Below are 25,461 nucleotides of genomic sequence, written 5' to 3'. Positions count from 1 at the left end.
GCATTACTAGCCTGTGACGTCACGACACCACCCTAGGCGTGGGGACGCGAGGAGGTGACGTGGCTCGGTGCCCTCGCTGCTGGTTGCCATAGGCAACGCGAGGCGGCTCACAGCTGGGCCGAGTTTTCTGGTAACGCTCCACGGCGGAACTAAAAACTTAGCTCCACTGTTAAAAATTTGGGCGTAGGCTATTGCGAATACACAACTTGTATATTGGGTATTTCGCAAATACCCGCGCGAAACATCACGCTGTATTTAGGCCTCTTTGCTGTGTCGTTAGAACATGCTGCCCAAGGCGTATCGCTTGTCTCGTATGACGCATAAATTGTAACATATTTTGTGGTCATGCTTCACACAGTTACGATTGTGAGGAAAAATGTTAAGAACACGCTGCTCGCGACACCTTGATTCGCTGGCAACTCAGGAGAAAAACCTGTGATTGATGTTTCAAGAAACTGCGCTAAAAATTCTTTTTTCTCTTTAGTTTTGACTGTTTTCTGGCATTCCGATACACGAAGTATATATTCATCACTTCAGTGATAACCACCACCCAGAAAGAGGGGGCGAACTACGGCAAAATGTTCGGAAAACGAATGCTCTTGCATTACATTTGCTGAGCCATCGTCCTTTTTTTTTCGTTAGCATGTGGGGCGACTGAAAGCACCAGTAACCACGGGACCTATCGTTCAAGCGATGCTCGAGGAAGCGAGAAACCAATTGTCATCGGGCAGTGGCGCCTCCAAAGACAGCCAGAAAAGAAACGGAGACAAACAAACACAACGTAAAGAGAACCAAGGATAAAAGGCAGTTGTACTGTACATCCATCTTTCTTTTTTTTTTTACAAAAGAACGTCATTCAGAAATAAAAGAAGAAAGATCGTTCGCGCAATGACGTGCTCTTCTCCATGCCATTCTTCCTCCGATGACCCTGCGTAGCTTCAGGATACACGCGATTTCGACATGAAGTTTGAATGAAAGCTCACGCGTATGTACAAGAGTAAATGCATCCGGGTGTGGTATGGAGCTACGGGCCACTTGCGGAGAGAGGGAGAGAGAGAGAGATAGATAGATGGTTCGTAGAAGCAGGCGGGGGATCGCTCTTTCTTCGTCCCGTTTTTTTTTTTCGCCTGTCCCCGGCCGCTTCTCGAAGACTCGGTTCTGTTACGATGTCACTGGCTCCGCCGCCTACAAGGTCCTGGAACGAAAGCCGTTCGGACCCCGAGGTAGCCGCGGTTTCGAAGCGACGAGAGTCGTTCACCACAGGATGCACTTGTGAGTCAGGTTCAGGGGTGTTCCCTCCGGGCAGCCGAAGGCGTGGGAAAACTCGACCAGGTTGCCCATGGGGATGTTAACCCTGCATGAACAAGACAAGACATGAACAATGTTGCTGGATATATATATATATATATATATATATATATATATATATATATATATATATATATATATAGAGAGAGAGAGAGAGAGAGAGAGAGAGAGAGAATGAAAAAGAGGGAGACAAGAGAAAGAATGAACCATATCAAACAGGTCGCGTGGGTGCTTTGAAAGAGTCTGTGAAGGTGTCACATATTCCAACAGAGTCACACATACATAGGCATGCAACGCCACACACTGCACAGTGGCGCACAATCCGAACTGTCGCTAAATGCCAGCTTCTTTTAGGCAACGCAGCGGCGTACTTATAGCAACTCGCACAGTTTGTTGTCCGTGTGAGCCAGTGGTCAAGAATGTTGCTTTCTGTGAGTAAGAGCTTTTCTAGTTGGCATAGCGTGGAGTACGTGGAGCCGCACTAGGCCAACTAGCAGCATCTGCAAGGAAGCAAGGGTCTCATCAGACGGTAGTTCATTTCAGTGTTCTTTGTTTTGTAAGCTGAGGGTAGAAGTCATGAACTTTAAAGGGCCGTATAAGACCTTCTTTGGAAAGCATGGCTGACTTGCTTATCAGGGGTTGTGTCCATGAGGCTTTACCTACGAGACTTCAGCTGAGACAGAGGTCGAACGAACCATAGATACCAACTAAAAAACGCAAAAATGTTTAGCTAGAGTCATTTGTAAGTGCTTTTCGCTAGTCTGAATCACTTAAAAAACTGAAGATAGGTTAACTCTTGATGGTTAGAGTTTTGTTTGCGAGGTTACGAATTTGTGTTCCGCGCATCTGAACAAGAGAAGAAAGGAAATGTTACGAGTAGACACTTTCTAGCGCAGTTGTACAGAAGATGTTCAAACCTTTTGCCATGTATCAGCACATGCCAGGGAGCTGTGTGGCGCTTAGGAATTCGAAGTTTCCCATGATTAGTGCCTTAACGAGAGCTACATATTATTGCAAAACTATTTACAAGGAGCCCGAGGCATGGTATATGCCTCGGATATGGCAGACAGGCTCCTTTTATTTCTTTCATATGAATTTTGTTCTTGCACTATGCACTTTGAAATTTGCCGTACACTGTGGTCTTCAGTATCTTGTTCGCCCACCTGCTTGGTCCCATCGTCAGCCGAATATCTTAATTAAATAAAAGGAGTCGACGCCGGGGGCCAATTCTCATCGTACTGCGAGGTGTAGGCTGTCGCGAAATTTGTCAGAACAAATATATTATACTTAACAAATATACCAAAATACTATGAGAAGACTTGGTGGCACTCTTGTTTCTCACATTACGTGTGGTTTTCATTTCTCCTACGTCAAATATTATGAATGCTATTTCCAAAGTATCGCGATGTCTTATACAGGTCTCACTGGACCTGAAAGAGTTAAACTTGTTCCGGCGACAAACAATTTTTTTTTCTTATCGGCACCGCTATACAGCGAACGGAGCACAAGCGAACTCCTAGTGAGCTCCCTCCCTCACGCGCAACCACGACCACTCAGAACTAAAACCTAAACACCTGCTCTCGAGCGGTGCGGTTCCCAAGCGCAACTAGCACGCCTGTCAGTGATGGATTTGGCGTTCACGGCACGCTTCGGCCGTATCCGGGCTCCAGAACTTTTCCCCCTCTGGATCGATAACTCCACTTTCTCTCTCTCTCTCTCCATCTCTCTCTCTCTCACGCACGTATATACCAACTCACGCAGTACTTTCCCGCTCGATTTCGACTAGTGCCGAATTTGCCCGCCCGATGTAAAGAGAGGTCGAAGGCCAGGGTCACTGGCAGTGCGAGATGGACTTATGGAAGAAATGGAGACAAGTGAAAAAAAAATGCAGAGTGGGGAATCGAAGAAAATGTCGGGGAAGTACAACAAATGATATTCGTAGGTGCGCGCATGTGAAATAGTGTTTTTATTGCCCAGCGGGCACGAACTTCTATAAATTAACGAGATTGAATGTAGGCCGCTTGTACTGGTTAGGTTTTTTTATTGTTATTGCCTAGCTTATTCTCTCTCTCTTTCTCTCTGTCTGTAGACTTAGTACGGAGCTGTGTGTTTAAATTGTGTGCTCGCGTTATATGGAGAAATGTGTAGCTTCAGATTCTTCGCCTTGTATTGTGATGGCCGGCTCTGGTGTAGGCTACCTTTCCGTTTCTAAGCAGTTAGATTTAAGCAGAAACGCGACAGCAAAAGCATGGGAGCTGGAGCTTTGATCAGCCGGCAGGCGCCCACCAATTCGCCTAAGTGGCAGCTCATAGGGACCTGTTCGCCAATAACGGCTAATAGGTCCACCGAGGTAACCATCAGCGGCAGTAATCTTGTAATGCTCGGCGTATTTTCCCTTGCCTGGTGATGTTACGGGCTAACTCGCCGAGGATGAGACGTCGGTGATGAGTAAAGATCTGGGAGAGAACCGAGGGTTCCTATCTTTAATTTCGTCGCGGGCGTCTAGAGTGGCAGCCTAATTCTGCTAACTCAAGCTGACTTTACCGTTCGAATAAGACATAACACGTCTGGTGCGAAGACTAACAAAGGATAAAAGGGTGAAATCGATGAACCATCTCTTTTTCTTGCAAACTTTCTTGCCATATCGGCAAACTGACAACGTGGCACGTCAGACGTGGCACTTCCTCATTGCTGCACACGTTCTGGTGGAGCCATAGATTTTCTCACTATAACGCCTAAAGGAAACTCTGGCGCCACCGTCTATGGGAGTTTCCTAAGGCGTGCTGTGCATTCATTGGAATGATGACATATGTGTCTGCGAGGCTTGTGTTGGCTGGCGTTGTAAGTTGCTTGTCCTAAAACGCGGTTACGGCTACACAAATAACTCGTTCTTAGCGTAAAACCTTCACAAAAAGTTTTCCTCCACTCATAATATGTCTTCCAATGACGTTTACTCACCTACAACGCATAACCATGCGAAAAGAAAAGAGCAAGAACAGACGACAAACTGTTTCAAAGAATGCGCGAATCTTGTCTGTCGTCCAACTTTAGCGGGCCGCTGGTGCTTTTTACGTTTCGTGTAATTGTACATGCAATAAAAAGTTCTCATAATTAAACAAAACTTGTTTTTGTGCAATAATGAAGCTAAAACAACGTCTTACGTGCTGTTTTAGTAGAAAATGAATCATTGTGATAGAGGGAACAGTGCTTGTCTTCACGGTGTCGAACAGTGCCAGAGAACACGGTAGAGAACACGGTAGAGAACAGTGCCAATCTGAAGTCACAATATACCGGCATTCCCATGTATACTACAGCGCAGCCGCGACAGATTTCCCTCTAGGTAATGTAGTGAGAAAATATAGGTGGGACAGCGCAGATTCGAAGAGGCGAGTGACTCAGCAGGAGAAAGCAGGAGCAAGAGAAAAAGACCTCGCTGTCCGGTCTTAGGCGACCAGTTTTCGTATTTACTCATATGTAGCCCGACCTTCAAAATAATATATATATATGTACGAGAGGTCGGGGGTCGAGTTACATTTGAGGATGCGGTTTGGCCGCACCACCAAACCCTCACATCACCTCGCAGCCACAATATTATACAGGGTGTCCCTCATAACTTGAGCCAAGAACTCTCTAATTAATTAGGCTTAATTACCCCAAATTTGTAATTATTGCCTGAGGACTCCAAGTATGCTACGCAGATTTGTAGAGCACCTTCAGAAACCGCCGATCGAGTTGTTCCCTTTACGATACGTCTCACGTAGTCCTGTCTTCCGGGTTGCAAAGAAGGCCCGCGAAATACGTAAAAAAAAGTCACGTGACGCATGCAGCGTTTGCGCGGTGATATTGTGCTGCTCTCAAGCATGCTCGGAGGCTAGTCGCAGCTGATGAAGCCGCGTGACGCAGCGTTTGCGCGGTCATATTTTGCTGCTCTCAAGCGTGCTCGGAGGCCAGTCGCAGCTGATGGGTTGGCGCGCGCCATTTCGCTTGAACGTGTATTCTCGTCACCCTGAGCGGCCGTGTTTGCATGCGTCTCGCTGTTTGACCTCGCGAAACGCTCCCGGCTTTTAAGCGGAAGGTCGTTCCGCTAGCACAGAGGAAGAAGAAAAGAAAAAGATTTGCACGCCATTCTATCACTAAAGTGGCTCGCACCTTGTTTTACATTCTTGACAAAGTTATTCCTCGGGATTTTGAGATTCACACCGACGTCGCGTTTCTTTTATGCTAAATCTTCTGAGATGTAAACGTGCGAAACGATAACAGAAACCTCAAAATGGTGTAATTATTTTGACAAGTTTTTATATATATATATGCTGTGAGTGGTGGCGCTGGCTAACACTCCCAGGGTTCTACTAGGACACAAATACCCAAGAAAGTGGATGGGAAAACAGCGCCGTGGTAGCTCAATTGGTAGAGCATCGCACGCGAAATGCGAAGGTTGTGGGTTCGGTTCCCACCTGCGGCAAGTTGTTTTTTCATCCACTTTAATTTCCATTAATTTATCGTTTGTTTATTTCATTTATTAAGCACAAGTAAATTCCCCTATTTTGTCCTTGGTGTCAGTGTTTTGTTGGCTTCTTATGATATGACTATATATATATACACGAGCTTTCATCACTGGCTGCAGATGTTAACCTGGCTGAACTCCTGGCATGCTTCTCGAGGTGCTGTGCAGTGATTACGATACACATAGCACACAAACAGGACATATGAGCACACACGCACTCACCTCCACAACAGAGATGTTTACGAAGTTAGCAAGGAACCCTATTACACGGAGACGTGGGAGCAGTTCGTATTCAACTGTAACTGCGCAGGAATAAAACTGGATAGAATAAAGGGGACAACACGAAGCTCAAGATCCTGCAATTCAGAGAAAGTTCGCGCGACGTTCAGAATTTGAAACTGATCACGGGTATAGAAACTGAGCGTGCCACGAAGTGACACGTTATCTGTGAAGATCTAGCATTTTTTGGTTTGCTCGTGTTTTCTTCGGCGACCACTTTCAATGCTTATAGATTGTATCATCACTTCGTATGTGGGTAAGCACGGAGTCTTCATTTTAGAAGTAAAATCTCGTCAGATTCAACGCTCCTGTTCATTCTATCTTAAGCTTCGGTTTCCTGTCTGCGCCATGTAAATAGTGTACGCAGTAACAAGAACTTGCATTGTATGTTAAATCAGAAGCAAGGTGTGAGTTATGATATCTTCCTACGTAACTAAAATAGTGGAAACAGTGGGGGATACCAGACCCTGCCTGAACGTACAGGAATGTTGAGAGTCTTGAGAATGTTGAGAGAGAACTATCGTGGCGTTTACCTGTATTTCGATGGACTATGAGTGTCGTACTGGATGTCGTTCTTAAGTTCTTGCGTTCTCATGTTGGTGCACCAGGCCTGCAGAGAAAATAAAATAAACGTAGTGGATGTTAGATTTCATATAAGTGTAACACGCATTGATAGCATGAAACGAGACTGTCACTGCGTCGGACAATCGCTTGTGCTTCCGGAAGGAACTGATCCTATTGAACACACACAAAGGGGAGAAGACCTAGTTTACAACGAATGAAAAATATTCGGTAATACTTAGGCGCTTGCCACACAACAGACAACTTATAAACAACGCAGGCTTGCGCTGGAACAAAATACGAGCATGTTCCAAAATGGGGTCGTGTGTTAGCTTTTTCGATCAAAACAGGAATAGGGAGTCTCTGGTACGGCGTTACATTGTTTCCGATACTCTTGTTATTTTATTTGAAGAGTTACAAATTATACAAAAGTGATAAGAGAGTAGCTTAGCACTCAATCTTTTTTTTTTCAGGTTACAGCAAGTTTGACACAATAAACAAAAGGAGCACTTAGAGATATTCAGCAAAGATTGGAGTCGATGTACGATTTGATACGATTTGATTGACACGAGACTCCAAAGTCTATTCGGCACGGGTAAATTGTAGTGAAGCCATAAGAAAAGTCGCATTTGCGCTGATTGTTTCAAATACAGATTGCCCGTACCGTTGCCATGGAGATGAAGAAGACCTGGTCGCTGGTGAAGCGTTCGAGACCGGGCAGAGCAACGCCGTTTGGCTTTCCCAGCTTGGCCAAGCTGATCCGATACGCCTGCCAGAGACACAACCAGGGGCGTTTGAACAGGGGAGAAAGCGAGAGAAGTATTTGTCACGTAACGGCGCGATTGCGTTTCTAAGGTAATTAAAGCCATTGCGTGGTTCTAACATGTGGTGTACGGCTGGTATCGATCAAATTTCGAAGAAGAGAACGGCGCAACAATAACGATGTTTCCTTAGGACTGTAGATATTCGCATTCGATGAAACCGTAACGACATGCGGTGGTACAGCGACAACATTATGGCAGTAAACTACAACGACACTTTATAAACTACATCGCAGGCAATTATTATTTTGCCAATTGCGGTATAAAGATCTAGGGCTTAAAAACTGGCGAGTAATCACCGCTGTGTGCAATATGATTAAGTTTGTCCACCTTAAACGGCGTAATTGCTGCGTCTTCTATGTTTTATTTCTTCTTTTTTTTCGTGTGCGTCTGTGTATTCCGGAGATGCATCACTGCAGATTCTGTGTTTCGAATATAATGAGATTCTTGAGATTATAACTCTTCGTTCGCATTTCTTTCATTAAAAAATGCAAAATAAACATGACGAGATTGCTAATAACACAACAAAACTGTTGTTGCCCTAGAACATTCCGGCCGCTGCTATGGAGGCACATTCGCTTACAGCACACAAGTAGAACACTAAGGGTTCGGCGTTGAACCCATGAGGCTATATATTTAAGAGGTTCTTCGCTATCGTCAACAAACCGCGTGACTTCCGACAGGTTTTACTCACCCGAAAAGCCTCCCGAATGCCACCGTTGTCAGCGATGTTCTCTCCTTGCGTGTTGATGGCATTGAGCTGAGAAAATGAAGCAAAAAAATAGAAGAGAGAGAGAGAGAGAGAGAGAGAGAGAGAGAGGAGGGGTTCTCTAATGAATCCTGGTGTGGTTTGCCTGACGGTATGCCAAGCGTGCTACTTAAGATGAATAGGATGAAAACTAAAATGATCTGCACAGTTGACAACACAGATACACAAAACACAGCACTCAACACTCCAGTAAAGAGTGTTATTGGGACCGGTGTCTCCAAGGAAACCCAAAAGTGGCTCCGTTGCACGAGAAGTCCAGGTAGCGCTTGTCCATGGTCCAAGCACGTGCCTTAGCTCAAGGGAAGACCGTCTTTGTTGAATGTTGAGCGCAGACATCAAGGCCCTTCTTTGTGGCGTAAATATAGCCTGCGAGCTCAGACTAGGTATAGGGCGAAAGAGACTATGTTCGTGAACTACGTCGCTACGGATAATACTGCAGTTGTGTTCGTAACATTGTTGGCGACACTCTTCGATGGCCTCCCACGAGATGAGGATGATAAAAACGTTTTATTGAAAGGAAAAGGGGAGGGGAGTTAGGAGAAGGGTGGTCGGATTTTTATTCCTAAATTCCGTTGGCTAAGGCCGCCGCCCTAGCTCTTTCTACGAGGGCTCGCTGGTCCTCGAGGGTTGAGCTGGACAGGGCTGCCTCCCGTTCTTCCCACGTTGGCTGCCGTATAGTTTGTAAAGCACTATTAGCCTGGCAGGCCCATACCGTATGGTACAAATCTGCTTTCTGCCTGCAGAATTTACACTCGGCCGAAAAGGATTGAGGCCCAATAGCATGTAGCTTGACTGGGTTATTAAATGACATGGTTTGTAATCTTCGTAAAATACATTCTTCTGATTTATCTAATCCCTTGGTCGGCCCCGGGTATTTTCGTCGCAATAAGCGCAAGTGCTGCAATACATCTGCAAAAGGTATTAATGGCACTAGGAAGTCCGAGTCTTCGGGGAGGGAGGAGGAGGGACCCCGGGGGAGATAAGCTGGGGCGCGAGAAAAAGCCATTGTTCAGTCTGTTCGCCGAGTGCTGAAGTTTACCCTCTCCTTTTGGAAAACATTGTTTGCCTTGTATCATCGAGGGGGCGTTTGGCTTCAGGAACAACTGCGATTTTCGCATTCAGATACACGCAAAGCGCGAAATCGGATCAGACAACCGCTGAATCGATTCCGAATGAAAATTCTTGTATTTGAAAGAAAAAAAGATAGATTCTACCGACCGTGTAAAGCAGAGCTTTGATTCATATACTCGTAGTTATCATATGAAAGTTTCCGAATATCAGTAACTTGAAAAATAAAATACTAAGCAACAAAGCTTAAACATCCTTAAATCTGCACCAAACACAGGTATGGTAGTTCCCTAAACTCCACCTGTTAGGGCATCCAGAGGTGTGGCACAGAAGAGCTAGAGCTTACGTGACATTGTTATAATCAAAGCCCTACTCGCAAACTAGTCATACTTAAGAGACGTCTATAATAAATCAATTTTATCCGCCTTGGTGGCTCAGTAGGTGCAATTTACAGAAGTGTTACTATTTTCTTTTTAATTTTTCAGTTGGAAATTTGTAAAAATGATTCCTCAGTTTATGTAAATTTTGAAATTTTTAAGAAAGCCTGCAAACATTTTGTTCAAATAAACTTGAAACAGTCGGTATATACAGTACAGCCGTTAAATATTATAATGCACTTGAAAGAGGCAAAAACGGCGCCAAAGTGGGTCGAGTCAATGCGGAGAAAAACTTGTGCAATTTCATGCGTCTAGATGGGAGCGCCTGAGCTAAAGGTTCCTGTACCGTGCCTCGGATGAGCTGCGTTCCTCCGCGGGTTTAAGGCAGAAGAAGCAAAAGACGATCTCAGCTGGTCGGCGGTACTCTGCATTGTATAGCATTGCCATGGACGAGGCTAGCCTTGTCTCAGTGCTTAGCCGGGCTTTTGGTAAATGGCAGCACGTCATCGATATAACAGCGCAAACTGAGGCAAATTGATTATCTTTGAGGGGGCAATACATGTTGGTAGCCTGGAGTTTTTAAGAAATAATTTGGCCATTTTTGGTCGGGATTCGGGGTAAGATTGGGACACGGGAGTCATTAACCTGGACAAAGTTTTCTGGTAATATGTGCTTTCACCTTGCACTGAGCAGTGTACAGGCTGCTGTCGTTCGGGAAGTAGAAAATGGCAGCACCGATTATTTTGTACATTACTGAGCTGCAACGCAACGTTTCGCGAAACTAAAGAAACAAATGATAAGATAAGATACTCAAGAGGCTGCATCTGCAAACATACGTAAAGCACTATTTTTACCCGCAAATATTACACCGTATAGTCTGGTATAAGCAAACAGCTGCCATTTTATGTGCAACCAGTACAACAAACAATTGCGGCTAATGAGACTTGTAAAGGCTTCCTCATCCTCAAGGTCGTCGTTACCGCGGGACGAAATTTAGCACGAGGCATCGTTCTCAAAGAACGATGTCCGTTGGAAAGAAAAATAAACAAATGAAACTCAGTGTACGCGTGTGACCTGTTGTGTGCAAGTCAGCATTACGATAAACACCATCTGTTTTTGCTTTTTTTTTTCAAAATGCTGGAAAGTGCGAAACAATGGCTGTGGCTTAGGTAAGGTTAAGCCCAGGATGCGAAGCATACTAGCCTTTATTTTAGTTGTTGAACCACTGTTTAGCTTGGTGAACTGCTGTTGCTTAGCTATATTTGGTTCGGCTAGACGAAGAAACAACTCATGCGTTACTCTGCTTCGCCTTGGACGCCCCGCATTGGACGCGGTGAGCGTCGAGCAACGCAGCGTTCGGCGCGGCAACGAAATGTGCGCCTGAGCAAGCGACGCACGCCTGAGCCTTAGAAACAGCTCGTTTCTAAGGCAACAGCGCATTCACTAGAGGCGCTTTTGTACCGCTTCGAAGCATCGTACTCGTGGCTCAGTGGTAGCGTCTCCGTCTCACACTCCGGAGACCCTGGTTCGATTCCCACCCAGCCCATCTTGCAACAGTTGAGCCAAAGCCACTTCTCCTCTGTCGTGACGTCACGGTGTCACGTGGTATTCAAGGCGACACCGCCGCGCCTGAGGAGCTGGGTTGAGCTCTCGTAATATGCTTCGCATAAAATTTTAAACGCTATGCCTCATCTATCAAGCAGTGTGATATGCCTATCAGCGGTGCTGCCCGAGGTGCTGGCGATATGAAATTTCGATTTCTGGCTCCAAGCAAGTAGTTCAAGCTTATATATAGTTAACAGTGCTTCATATAAGCGCTGAATTGGGCTTCTTGTGTTCTCTTGAAACTCATTGACAGCTTCTCGTGCGTGCCCTATGACCCTTGCAACGAGGTCCGATATTTGCATGTTTTTACCAAATGAAAGTTCCGTCAGTAGTACAGGGTTGTCTCATCCTCGGCACTTTTAGGTGCCTTTGCGTGTCCCTATGGGGCCACTTGTCTGACAAGCATTGCCCCCTTCTTATGCTTACTCTAAAGGAGTGCACCGATCTATCCATTGTTGAGAAGAGAGTTGATGTAAACCAAATAGTGAGTTTCTACCTGTACTCGTAACCATAATACACTGCACAGAATACAAAAAGATCGAAGTTATCGACGATAGCAGCACCGCTTGTAGCGCCCACGTTGTGACACATACGTCTTTTTATGCTTACAACCCTTTAGGGACATTTCTATATTGCATTACTGTTTCCGCAAAAGGGTAGAAAAAAAATATACGCTAATGATTGTTGTTACGAACGCCTTTGCACCGGAAGAAGGCTAACCTGTTGTAATTTTAGTGATCCTATGATCAGTAAATAGTTTTCGTAAGCGACACAAGTTGACGCCACCATCACGACTGCGCATGTCGGTGCCTCTGGTGTACCGGTATTCCGTAACGCGTAAAAGCACCTTTACGGCCAGGTTAAAACTGCGTTAAATGCTGCCTAACGCAACGGTTTACAGCTCATGACAATCCTCGTCGTCACATTTTGCCGTGAGCAAGTACTTGTTTTATACTCTAAAAGCGTTGAATTTCACATTCTTAGCGTTCGAGCCATTTGCCCTACTCGGCACCCGGCAGAGGCGGTAACCCATAAGCGATCGCGAGGCATCATAAGATCGTTTCCCCTCGAACTGCCATCTACAGAAAGCTACACGTGCTTACTATTGAACACAGCTTCAAACACCGATTCGCTGTCGTGGACTATGCCTTGAATCGACGGAGGTATTTGCGGCGAGTTTCCCTAATATGTTCGGATTTGGAGACGTACGTTCATGCCCGCTTGTGGGTCGACGATGCTGCCGTACTGCTCGATGAAGCACTTGGCACGGTCGAGGAACTTTTGCCTGGTGTCGTGTGTCCACCAGTTCCGGAGGTTGCCCTCGGAGTCGAACTGGCTCCCTGCACGACGTGGAAGGAGCAAACGCCGCTGAGGAGAGCATTCACGCAGTGAGAGGAACAAATGCCTTCAGGAATTAAATATTGAGAACGGGGAAATAAATGCTACCTTTGTTTCCTACATTTGCATTTACCCTAGTGATTGCATATCATATTGACCGCAAACAAGACGGGGACAGAGGGAAAGAACACGTAAACAGCACAGGCGGTTAGCGATAGCATAACATAACATAAACATAGCATAAACAGCATACCGCCCGTGCTGTTTATGTGTTCTCTCCCTCTGTCCCCGTCTTGTTTGCGGTCAATATGATATGCAGTAAATACCAACTAGGCCAAAGTGAAGTTCTTCTGAACCCTAGTGATTGTCTGTGCAGGTCGGGTCTTCTACAAGTGGACCAATTTCAACCGTCAGGTGTTCACATATCAAAGTGAGGGTATTTAGAATGCTGCCACGGGAGTGACGAACGTCTCAATCGAGCATGAAATAAAGTTTAGCGATAATTTGAACACGACGGCATCTTCTGTGAAAGAGGTCTACGCGCCCTTCTATAGATAGGCGCTGAAATAGTTGCGGATGTCTTAAATGATGCCGCTTGGGGCAGGTGCATCGATATCATCACACCTAGCTGCATAAGTTGCCAAGTCAAGGGCCGTTATGTCAGGTAAGGTTTGCCGACTTTCCAGACATGTTCGTCAGCGCGAAGGCGATTTTCGTGCGCCTGAGGAAGATGCTTCGTCGGAACACCATACTTTTGATAATATAATAATAATAATAATAATAATAATAATAATAATAATAATAATAATAATAATAATAATGTCTCTATGCCCGTTTGGCAGTGGTGGCCAAAACGTAAGCGGTGTTGTGCTTCCTGCGTAAGTGCGGGACATCATTCGGAGAATTCAGCAACCATGGTTTGTTCTTCTGCAAGGACATTGATGCGTGCATTTACAAAAATGTGTCAAGACGGTACGTGGGGACATCAGATTGCGTCAGGCCGGATGCATTGATTTTACTGCGACTTTTTTTTTTTCACCTCTTGCATTTATCACCGTGACTTTTTTCTGAATCGAACCACACTAATCTGTACACGCTGTTGATACACTTTACTTTGAAAGATTCCCACTGATGACGCATCAGAATACTAGCTTGTACTGAGACTCGAACACCATTTTGACCGCGCGTATAGTGTCGTCACTTGTAAGCATTGATACTGCGCTCGTGATTTTCACACTACCGAAACAGGTAGACCACGTAGACAAACCAATACTCACCTGCGTCATCAAAACCGTGAGTGATTTCGTGGCCGATTATAGAGCCGATTGCACCCATGTTTACAGAACTGAAACACAATACACATATTTCCATGAGAGAAATGTTAAGAACATTCTGATCAGAACGTGCATGGCTGCAGTGTGCAAACAAAAATAAGAAATGCACAAAGCAACGAATTTATCGCTATTGAGAACGGACCGGAAACTGTCCCTGGACTGGTTTATTAAACGTGACTACTTGGAACACAGTTATTTGAATGAATTCGTGGTGCGGCTTTTAGTGAACTCAACGACCTACAAATACTCTCCTTATTCTTGCTCCGAAAGGATTAATTGCAGAAGCAACGTAAGGCGTATAAGGAAAGCAAGTTCCGTTTGTGAGTATGCTCGCTGCTTCACTGCAGCTAGAATTATTTGATTCGATATCGAAAGGTGGTTTTTCTGTAAGATTCCCATTCGACTCGGTTCGGAAATTTGGTCATTCTAATGACCTTGTAAAAGTAACCAAAAGTGATGTTTCACTACCTGTGAATCTGAAAACATTATTGGTTCCTATTTGCAAAAAGTGTACTACTGACTGTTTAATATTCGATAACTATGTGCTTTCTGAGGCCTTCTTTGCATAAGAGCAGTGACACAGGATGCACTCACGGAGGCAGACCGTAGCCGTAGAAGGGACTCTGAAGGATTCCCGCAGGAAACGCTGAAATAAAAAAAAAAACGAATGGTCAGCAAGACAAAAACAAACAAAAACTCGGTTTCTCCTGTGGTCATTATCCCCGATATATTGACGAAGTTAGGCACAGTTTCGAGCACATATTACGCGAAAGGATACGTTTGTGTTCTTTGTTAACGTTTCGCTTGCCAGGGTGCTATATGTTACGTTTGTAAACTAGCTTCACACTAACATATCACCCCCGAGGAGGCGCGTCTGTATTAAATGATTATCAAAACGCAATTAATTATTCATTGCATACATTTCGCTGCTAATAACTCGCAATAAACTGGAAGCAATGACACCTAATAAAACTAAACCATGCTGCGCAGGTTCGTACAGGTGGCATGATTGGGAAACGGTGCACACGAACGACGCTTAAACAAACGATTACTACCGTAGCACGAGCCTCGAAATTGACTTGCCGGTGTGCCCTAAATAGTTTTCGTGCTCGTGAAACAATGACGCGGTAGTTGTAAGTTTCCGTGTGAAAATCATTGGTGTTTAATGGTTCGAAATACGTGCTCCCTTCAATTCCAGTCGGCGGTGTCCACCATTTGTCGTTACAGTAACCTAGAGGCGTTTTCCAGGATACGCGTCGGAAGCAACGCCAGTTGTTCTTTTGACGCTTGTTCCAAGGTTCGAACCTGATTAACTTGCTTTTTCTTTGGAAACTTACCTATAGAATTAGCCACACGATTGTAGAAGGCATTCACGACTGCCGATCCAACATATCTGCAAGAGGAGTATACGATTGATTGATTGATTGATTAATTCATTCATAGATTGATTGAGCAAGTGATGACTTGATTATCTGAGGCATATAATCGCGCATTAATTAATTAATTATTAATTATAAACTTGCTAATTAATTTTATTGGCATGAAGTTAACGCCCTTAAATAATTGGAATAAGACAACCATATAGCAGTGGCAGGCTGCGGATGAATGTAGCCTGTATATTTTTCTTGACGTTCAGCTAGATCTAAGTATCCGTCCGTTTCTGCATTCCGCCCAAACCAGAGAGCGGCCACCTCAGACGTGAATCAAACCTAGTACTTCAAGCTGAACAGCAGAATGCTGTATATAGCGCCTAAGCCATCGCCCACGAAGAAGCGTTCGTCCACGTTCGGCCGTCGGATCAGCCATTGAGTAGTGTTACTTTTCTGCTTCCCTTCCCTTGGAATCCAGTCCGTAACCCTTAATAACCACGGGGATTCCAAGGGAAGGGAAGCGTAGCAGAGCGCGGCAGAAAGTTAGGTGGGCGGATGAGATTAAGAAGTTTGCAGGGACAACATGGCCGCAATTAGTACATGACCGGGGTAGTTGGAGAAGTATGGGAGAGGCCTTTGCCCTGCAGTGGGCGTAACCAGGATGATGATGATGATGATGATGATGATGATGATGATGATGATGATGATGATGACTTTTCTGCAAACCTCCATTTTAGGTGTCGAGTGAGCTACTGAACACTTCGCAATGCGGCGAACGCGGTTCAAATCATGGATCCGAGACCTCAGGTAAGCGCGACGTACTGCTGAGCATTTCTCTCGCATCTACCGCTACATCGCCACTGGACTTCTTTTTCTCTTTTTTTTCTTTTTTTTACAGCACTACATTTTACGGTTATCTCATCTGTATTAATTGATAAGTTACTAATATTCCGGTTATATGCTAAAGCACGTAAGAAAACACGAGTTTTAATGTAGCATGATGCGGCAAAGCGGAAACAGTTGTCGTTCAACATGATTTCAACACGTCACTGAAATTGGGGCATCATCATCATCATCATCATCATCATCATCATCGTTGCGTGTGTATGTCCTTGAAGCGCATCCTTTTCTGTTACGTGACCCTTAACAACCGCCGCACCGGTTGAATGATTCTTGCAGTAGTATGGGGGAGATGCCACTTCAGTAGGGAAGACTCAAATACATGATAAGCAATATAAATGAAATCAAATGCATGCGTTGTTCTTGTCACGGTTTCCCTTTAATTGCAGTAACTACAAAAAAGTACACAAAATATGGCTTACTCCTCACTTCTGTTGAAGTTCGTCCGAAGTTTCTCAAGCCTCTTGACCATTCCGTTATACCGAACGTTCAGGTAGACGTTCAGGAAGGGTGTTCCCGGTGTGATTGGTTTGATCTAAAGTGAAGAAAAAAATTCGTTTCCTGAGAGGAAATCAGCGTCATTTTGGCATCATCACGGCGAAGCATTCCAGAGGATGAGGTGCGAATCCGTTGAACACAACAAGTGCGCGTCAACGGACAACATTCACTTATCGAAGCGTCAAAACGATGTGTGTCACTATATTTGTTAAATGGTTACTAAATTATTCAAAGATATAGCTAACGGAAGGCCAAAATGGCGACGCTACTTCAAGCGGGCCCACGTCGTCTTTTTTCTTCTCAGTGCAGCCTCACTGTGGCGGCTGTTCCGTAGCATCACAATAGTAACAATATTATAAATATTATACAATAAAACGTAAAGCTACCCAATTACGTATCAAGGCTTTGTTGCTTCGTATAGCTAACGTCTGTGTAACCTGTATTTTTCAATCCAAGTCATCAAGGAACAGTTTCGCACTGTTAACCCATCTCGATTCGAACGCTCTATAATGTGGCGGCTACAAGGAGCGTATTTCTCTCAGACGCTTGCGACATGGCCTGGCCTGTTGTATTCGCTTCCGTTTGGTGCTCAGCGATAACTAAGCCGTTAGTTACTGTATAGTTCGGGAGCACGTACCACGGGCTATCTTTAGCTACTACAGACACATGGGGCATATTATATATTTCCAGTATACATAGTCTAGAATATTGTATTATATGCTGCATATATAATTCCAGCTGTAATTCCAGCCATGCGCATAAATGCGCGACTCGAATCACAGCGTAGTTGTTGTGCAGGTCGAAACGCCGGGAGACCCCACGCTGAATATTTGTCGCATATAGGTCAAACTTGGTCGATTCTTTATGCTCTGAAAAATCGCTCCGCTTAATCAAACTGTCGCACGGGCTCAGTTTCACAGCCATTTCATTGATTCACGCAATACAAAATCCCCACTGAGACAACCTCGCTAAGAAGAGCGTACTCACAATGTCGTAGCGGCTGTTGAGGTGCGTGTTATTCTTCAGCCAACTCGGATAACCAATGTTGTCCACAATCGCGTTCAGCTGAAGGAAAAAGGACGCAAAATCAGTTATTATCACTGCTTTCGAAGCACGCAGGCTTAAGAGCGAACACGAAGACGTTCTTCCACGCATTCAACAAGTAGCGCTAGACAAAAGACTTGGGTTGTGGGGATGTGTGTGGGGATGTAAGTGTGAAGCTGAAAAATATAGCTAGGTATTCCTTAACAAGAGGCAAAAAAATTTTCCGATACGTACGAACTTCTACAGCGTTTCCTCAGTCTAATCATAATCCTTGTCTCATTAGGTATTCTTATAAAAAATTACTTTCATGCATTCCACCTTTCGGTCATGTGACTAAATAGTTGTTTTAGACGTCGTTATAAACACACACGCACGCACACACATCCAGACTTGTGCGTTAAAGTGCAATTTCTCAATATGCAATCGATTTCCTCAGTATACTAGCATGTGTTTCAGATTCGCTTGCATATTTTCGTTCAGTATCATTAATGTGCAATAAAAAAATGTAGCTGCGTTTACTTTTTCGCCCTATATACTGCTTTTGCGCATTTCTCCTCTGTGAGAGTGATGTCACGTACCATCAGATTGATGGACTCCAACGGACGATGTGTGTGTGCTGTGATATGTGCTCTCTCTCCCTCTCCCCTTCCCCATCTTTAATCTCCCCCATCCCTCTCCCTTGTGTAGGGTAGCAAACCGGTTAATCTAAACTGGTTAACCTCCCTACGTTTCCTTCTCCACTTTTTCCTTCCTTCCTTCTCCTCTTGGTAGGTATGCGTTGCTTCAATGTCAGAGCTAAAAAGAAGGCAGTACCTTCAAAGGCATCTTGGGTGCGCTCTTAACATATCAAGTGGCCCAGAGTTAATTATGATTATATATTAATAAATAACGATGTTTGTGGTATTAATTGTCGTTGAATGAACATATTAATTCACAGCTCTGTTCCACTCACGGGGCTTGCTGCTTACGCATTCTTAAAATACGAACGCACCAAACGTTCCATCGGAACAATATGGTGTGTCAGATAATGCACACAAGTGGGAAAACAACGACACGTTCCTTCACGGTACCAGCAAGAAAGCACCACTAAGATCTCTACCTTGTTGGCGGCTTGGTCCTTCGTGTAGCCGTCCATCCAGTCGTTCTGTTGGAGGAGCGCACTAAAGGCGACTTTGAGATCAGCGACGAGCGAGTCCATCTGAAGAGGAAGCACAACACAGGTCGCATTTCAGAGCACTGATAGTCCAATTATGAATTCATTGTCAATAAGCTCGTCAGACGCAATACAGCGATATTGCCTAGGCCGGCAATCATTCCAGTTTACTTATCAGCGTGCAAAGAGAATGCAAGTTCAATGCAACACACGGTAACGTGCACTGAACTGGAGGCCGACCGCGCTGCAAAACTTGCCTCAACTCTGGCACTAAGGGAACGAGGACGACGCACCTCTGATTTTCACATGCCGTCGACAGGAGACATCGCAGGTGAAGGCGACGAAGGGACTACTTCGGTTTTTGAAAGAGACGGGATTGGACTAGCGGCTGTGACAGTGATATCACGTACCATGCCAGATTGATGGACTCTAACGGACGGTGTGTGTGTGCTGTGCTACGTGCTCTCTCTCTCTTCCTCTTCCCCATCTTTCATCTCCCCCATCCCTCTCCCATGTGTAGGGTACCAAACCGGTTAAGCTAAACTGTTTAACCTCCCTGCCTTCCTTTCTCCACTTTTTCCTTCCTTCCTTCCTTCCGACGAACCTCTAATTTACTTCACTCAATTTTGTGGATAGACATCGCGAATATATGCGAAGTAAAAGGAAACACTAACGGTATAAATTATGAGTGTTTAATACGGAAACCTGACGCTTGAAGAAGTATGTCGGCGGCGCTGCGCGCTGTTCAATGGAGATCAGTATTCGTGCGTTCGTGTAATCCTTCTACTTACGCTATGACACGAGCAATGGTAGTTCAGAACGAATCGAGGAGTACCATAAAATCTGAATACGCAAATGTACAAAGGAAGTTAGCACGGACAAGCGTAAAAAACAGACCCCAGAAGTATTACTTCGTGCACTTCTGCTATCCTACGTCACCAGCGTTTCTATGAAGTCTCCGTATGCACCTGAAATGGAGTCGGGCTCGCAAGAATGAAACGTCGTGTCTGATGGATGGTTATCGGATTGGGTACACCTCCTAGCTTAAAGCAGCTGTGGACGCTTTAAACTAAAAAAATAAGACGCCCCGAGTTGATCTCGTGGTGACCATCATGTCTGCAGGTTAAGTAATACGACGGTGTAAGTTGCAAGAAAAGGCTCCAAATTAGAGCGAAACTCACCGAAATGGCACGCCCCCTCCGAAACGCGGAAAGTGTTTGTCAAGTTCCAACGTACGACGTTCTCAAAAACGGTTAGAGGCGTTAGGAAGGAACAGCGCCAACTAAGACGATCACAAGTGGGGAGAACGACACAGGACAGGCGCTTGTCCTGCGTCGTTCTCCCCACTTGTGATCGTCTTAGTTGGCGCTGTTCCTTCCTAATTCAAGTATGCACCATCTAGCCCAAATGAATGTTGTCCTGAACTAGGTTAGATGCGTGCTGGTGAGCGGCCCTCTGAAACCGGTTCTGACCCCAACCGCCAATATTGCACTCACGTCATCTTTCGCCTGTGGGCTGAATTCCCTGTCGATGTAAAGCCTTCCCATGGGGTGATCCAGCAACGCGCTGATACTGCCGATGCAGCGCTGCCATATGGGCAGGATCTTCTCCACTCCCTGCACGACGCGCACGAACTCGAATTCCAACTTGCGCAGAAGCTTGGACGAGGTTGGCCCAAAGTTCTGCATCAGTCGCCATCCGACGTAGTTGTAGATGGTGGACCTGCAGGAAGGCATCCAGTAAGGAGCTTCTTCGACGCAATAATAATAATAATAATAATAATAATAATAATAATAATAATAATAATAATAATAATAATAATAATAATAATAATAATAATGATGATGATGATGATGATGATGATGATGATGATGATGATGATGATGATGATGATGATGATGATGATGATGATGAAAGTCTAGTGTAACGCTAAGCTACGTGCACTGAGAAGGAAATCTCGATCTACTGGTTGTTTCATGTTAACTACTGGGCACCAACTGTTCGCAGCCCGAAACGTAAAACAGAAGACGGGGACGGAAGTTTGAACTTCAAGCGTCCTCTAAGCAGTGACCTAAAGCTGGATTCAACGTTTCAACGGTGGGAACTTGTCTTCGCCCTGACGAAGACGCGTTCCTTTTGTTCCACCGTTGTTGAACACTCTCGAGCCTTTATCTCACCGTGAAAACAGCATCTTGATTGCAGTTCTACTGCCTTGTCTTTCGTCAGAGTTTGCGCAGCTGTGACCCAGTAGTTAAGTCCGCAGTATCCAAGTACGGAGCCCTACGGTTTATTTCGCGACATATACGCTTGTCACGAAGCACGTGACCAGAGTATTTGTCATACGCAATATGTGACATAAGGCATACGCATTTATCTTTCCAGTCTTCCGTTTGATGTAGCACTGCTTCGGACGAGGTGGAATTTCAAATCCATGCCGTACACTGAGCGCAGTAATGAGCTCAGAATCCACGGCTACGAACAAACCAAATGCTACAGCCCTATTTATAGACATGCGCCGTTTCTATGAGACTGCGTCTATTATTTTTCGTTACTGTTTGTTTCCTTTGTATCACCATGACAGTTGCAAAAAAGGTGTATAGTATGTGTGCTTGCTTTCAACACTCGTATACTTAGATGATTTAGGTGCAGATTAAAGAACTTTAAGTAGTCAAAATTAATACAGAGTACTCCACTATGGCACGCCTCACAATCATATCGTGCTTTTGGCTCGTAAAATCCCGGAAATATATTCATTTAATTTTGTTTTCTTTCAAGTAGAGTTTGCTTAGAAACGAACGTCCTCGTTTTTTATACCTGTGCTTTCTGTGTTTGGGCTCCAGTGTTTTACCTGCCATGAGTGTCTTTCTTTTTTGTTCTCATTTTCAACCGAGTTCTTGCACAGATTTGGTGGAACAACATAGACGGACTTTCATGTAAATTGGTTATAGAAAGAGTCGGAGAAAACTTCAGTTTTAGATTACGCGAATTATTTTTTTTTGAACAACGCCCAATAATGTCATCTATCACTTCCGTGCTATTAAATTCCTCATGCATTAATAAAAATTTTGAAGTTAATAATTCGCTCTTCGTGGGGTTTTTTTTCTTTTTTTCTTTCATGCCGCGGCTATGACTCATGTGTCTCAGCGTCTTCTTCGTCCTCGTCTTGTGCGAAAAAAGCTGCATTAAAGTGAAGCTGAAATGGTTTTCAATTTCCATGAATTGCTGGGATTGGGAAGAACAGACCCAATAATTTATGGTTCCGAAATTTTTTTCTTCGTTTTGTTAATATAAGGGGCGGAAATCGCTTTCTAAATCACCCCCGTGGACACGCCCCCATCGCTTCCCGGAGCGCCGGGTGAGGTGGTTGCCAGAGGAGAGAACCGGCGAGAGTGACGTCACTGGCGGGGACCGAGCTGCCGGACCGGCGTGCTGGCATACGCTGGCATGCCTCTTTCCGTCCTGCGCTTTACTGAACGACGCTACGAGAGATTTGCCGCCGCCGCCGCTCACGTTTGTTTTGCGATTTTCGTAAACTGTTCTTGTCCTCGTTTCCCTCGTTCTGTGCAGCATTCGGCTGCGCGAACACACGCGGGCGAGACGATGTGGTGTTTCACAGGTTCCCGAAGGACAAGAAGCTTGCAGCGCAGTTCGGTGAGGAGAGATAAGTTCGTGCCAACGAAATCAACTGTGCTGTGCTCGGACCATTTCCGCGATAGCCGGATAGCCTTACGACAAATGCGGAAACGCATTGTTGCTAGCGTTGCTATACTCCGTTTCATACATCAGGTGCAACGCTGTGGAGACTTGAGATACTTCTTTCAATGGCTGTGTTCGCACTTATAAAAAGTTCGGTGTTTCTTGACCCGATTTTTGAGAAAGCTTTTCATATATAAGCTCAGTTCTGACTGAAAAAAAAAGAATTTACCCATAGAAACAATCCGTGTACTTATACGGCTGCTAACACGTTCTATTAAATCAATTTTCTTTTCGGCATTCTTTAATTGCAGCCCGTCGCGGCAGCTTCACGTGCATGCTCGCGCGAGCAAACGCCGCTGGCACGCTGCGAACCATAGACGGAAACGCGCGCAGTAATAAATTTTGGTAACCGGACTACGTGCGTAGCTTCCACAGCGTTGCACCTGAGGTATGAAATGGAGTATAGGCTTGCCTAGTGACATTCGACGTACGGTTGCAGTTATGTTTACCACACGGCGGTGCTAAAACTGCCTAATATCTTTATGTCAACACTAGCATGGAGCGCGCATACCGATTCTTGATCGAGCCACAATCGCAAAGTCGTCGAACCATATTCTAAATATGCACATATAATCCCCCTGACCATCTCGATCTGGATGTGTATGATAAGCAACTTCCACGACTGTACCTCGCAGCACTGCATGTGCGCGCTTTGAAACGCGGCACTTATGTTCGCGATCGTGTATCAACGCTCAGAAAACCACGGGACTTTAGACAAGCAGCGGCAAGGTGCTTGACATCGCGGAATTGTACCCGTGTTTACAATCTAATGAGAAGTTAGTGCTTCGGCATTCTTCCAGCAGCAAGTTCCCAGTGACACTTAAGCGCATTTTTTCTCCCGTCATTGGAACGTGCAGCTACCTAAAAAAAAAAGCATACGTAACAGCTAAGATTTCCAACGCGCGAGAAGGTGCACACATCGCTCTCTCTTTTGGCACACTCAACATCGTAGTTGCCGCCGTTGCCGCCATCGTTTTCCGTATCGGCTATCGGTTCGAACATGTACGGCGAAAATACAAGCTGTCCGAGACAGCGAGAACGTTCCATAATGCTTACAACTCAGCTATGAAGCCAGAACAGAACAGCGTGCTACGCTCTGGAACGGCGGCGCCGACCGGCTACTGCCGCCATTGACGTCACAGCGGCTCCGACCAATCACGGGCAACAGCGGCGTTCGCGCGAAACCCTGAGGCGCTGGTGCGCGATTTCATGAAAAAACAGCCGCTTGCGCTTGTTTCCGCTCTTTTTGAACGAGATATTCGTGTTCAGGGGACTCTAAACTGTAGAATGCCGCAGAGAACTCATTTTTTTCGAAAAGTGTTTCAGCTTCCCTTTAATGTTCTACCAACATGCCCAAACAATCATCTTATCGAAATCTTAGCCGACAAAGGTGACGCTCATGTACCTTGTTTCTAAAGTGTCCACGTAACTTCTAATATGTCGCAACGACAATACCACATGTTTGTCATTTCATTAGCGCTAGGCATAACCAAGCTTTAGGCGGTAGACTAGTTTGTTGTGTAAAATGCTAACCGGTTCGCCGCTAGCTTTCTCTGCAAACATTAGTTTCCGAAAAAGGAACTATTAAACATTGCTTCAAAAGAAAGGGCACACCATGCTCCATGCACGCGACACACGACCTGCACGGTGTTTCATAAACACAGTCGACGGTGGCACAGAAATAAACAAACCGATAGAACTATAAAAATTTCTACCACACGATAGATCCAACTGGCACACCACACGTGTAAATCGAGAGGGAAGACGCTTTAACACGAGTGGAGACATTAGGCGTATAGGCCACCGCCATGGCTTGAACTCAACTACGGTGTCGATTATGTTTAACACAAACAGCATAAGTTAGCGGATGTGTAGTGAATCAACCAGGCGCTAGTTGACCAAACAATGCAAGCACAAGAAAATATCCTCATCGAGTCTTCTTCCCGTCGTATTTCGTTACATCGACTAGAAAACCGTATGCTCATGGAAAACCACGTTACTGAAACGGGCAATTTGCTTTTTGTTTGTTTTTTTAGCAGCAGTGAGATGATGTATTGGGACTCACCCTTCGACCGTCTTGAGAAAGTCGAGCGTGTAATTGTAGTATTCCGGCTCCCTCATGACGACACCTTCTTCCTCCGTCATCGTTAGGTTGATCGGCTCGAAAATTCTGTTCAGTATGGTGAGCCAGTCCACCTAGAAGCAACAGCATGCCGGTCGCGATCTTGATTTGCTGCCAAATTCAAAGCTCAACTAGCGTTACTATTCTAAGTAACATAAGCCTAGCATGAGTGGCGCCAAATCACGCCGATGTGTGCGCACTAGAGAAGGGTCCAATGCTCGTGCCTATTGCATGAAACAACGCTTCCTTTCATCAGCACCGTTGTCCTAAGAACGAAGCGTACGACAAATCTCCCTACATCTAACTTCTCAAACAACGACAGCCTAAAATAATTTTTAAGATGTCTTTTTCTCAATACACACCTTTCACTCTTGGTCAGGCCTTTTTTTTTATTGTAAGTAGCAATTACGCATTCATTTACCATTACATAAAAAAAGGACCTTTCGGTACACCTTAGACACAATACATTTCATTCTCAACGTCTTCGTCTTGATTTTCGCACAGAACAGAGTGACTACGTTGGGATTTTAGATCATTTAATGATATTAGGAACATTCCAGACTTGAATATATTTGTCGGACAAGTGAACGTATAGAGAAATATATTTTTTCCCGAAAATGGAAAAAAAGAAGCCGTTCATGAGTCTAACGCTGT

At 44.9% G+C, this 25,461-nt stretch overlaps 1 protein-coding gene across 2 annotated transcripts in view; it reads right to left on the bottom strand.

Annotated features, from left to right (window-relative positions):
• Positions 1-791: 791 nt before the first annotated feature.
• LOC139056177 (neprilysin-1-like) overlaps positions 792-25,461 on the bottom strand; it is a 106,671-nt gene continuing 82,001 nt past the window's right edge. For both annotated transcript variants that reach the window (XM_070534166.1, XM_070534167.1), the window contains 13 exons: positions 24,751-24,881; positions 20,426-20,651; positions 18,876-18,974; positions 17,720-17,797; positions 16,657-16,769; positions 15,302-15,357; positions 14,559-14,610; positions 13,908-13,975; positions 12,502-12,632; positions 8,168-8,233; positions 7,317-7,421; positions 6,625-6,701; positions 792-1,354 (listed from right to left, as the gene is read on the bottom strand). In XM_070534166.1, the coding sequence (XP_070390267.1) occupies positions 1,255-1,354; positions 6,625-6,701; positions 7,317-7,421; positions 8,168-8,233; positions 12,502-12,632; positions 13,908-13,975; positions 14,559-14,610; positions 15,302-15,357; positions 16,657-16,769; positions 17,720-17,797; positions 18,876-18,974; positions 20,426-20,651; positions 24,751-24,881 (1,302 nt within the window). In that variant the 3' untranslated portion in view covers positions 792-1,254. The remainder of the gene's footprint in view (positions 1,355-6,624; positions 6,702-7,316; positions 7,422-8,167; positions 8,234-12,501; positions 12,633-13,907; positions 13,976-14,558; positions 14,611-15,301; positions 15,358-16,656; positions 16,770-17,719; positions 17,798-18,875; positions 18,975-20,425; positions 20,652-24,750; positions 24,882-25,461) is intronic.

Source organism: Dermacentor albipictus, chromosome 2 (assembly GCF_038994185.2).
Source record: "Dermacentor albipictus isolate Rhodes 1998 colony chromosome 2, USDA_Dalb.pri_finalv2, whole genome shotgun sequence".
In the NCBI taxonomy this organism is placed as follows: Eukaryota; Metazoa; Arthropoda; class Arachnida; order Ixodida; family Ixodidae; genus Dermacentor; species Dermacentor albipictus.
The sequence above is the reverse complement of the archived record's forward strand: the minus strand, read 5'-3'. Positions and strand labels throughout refer to the sequence as shown.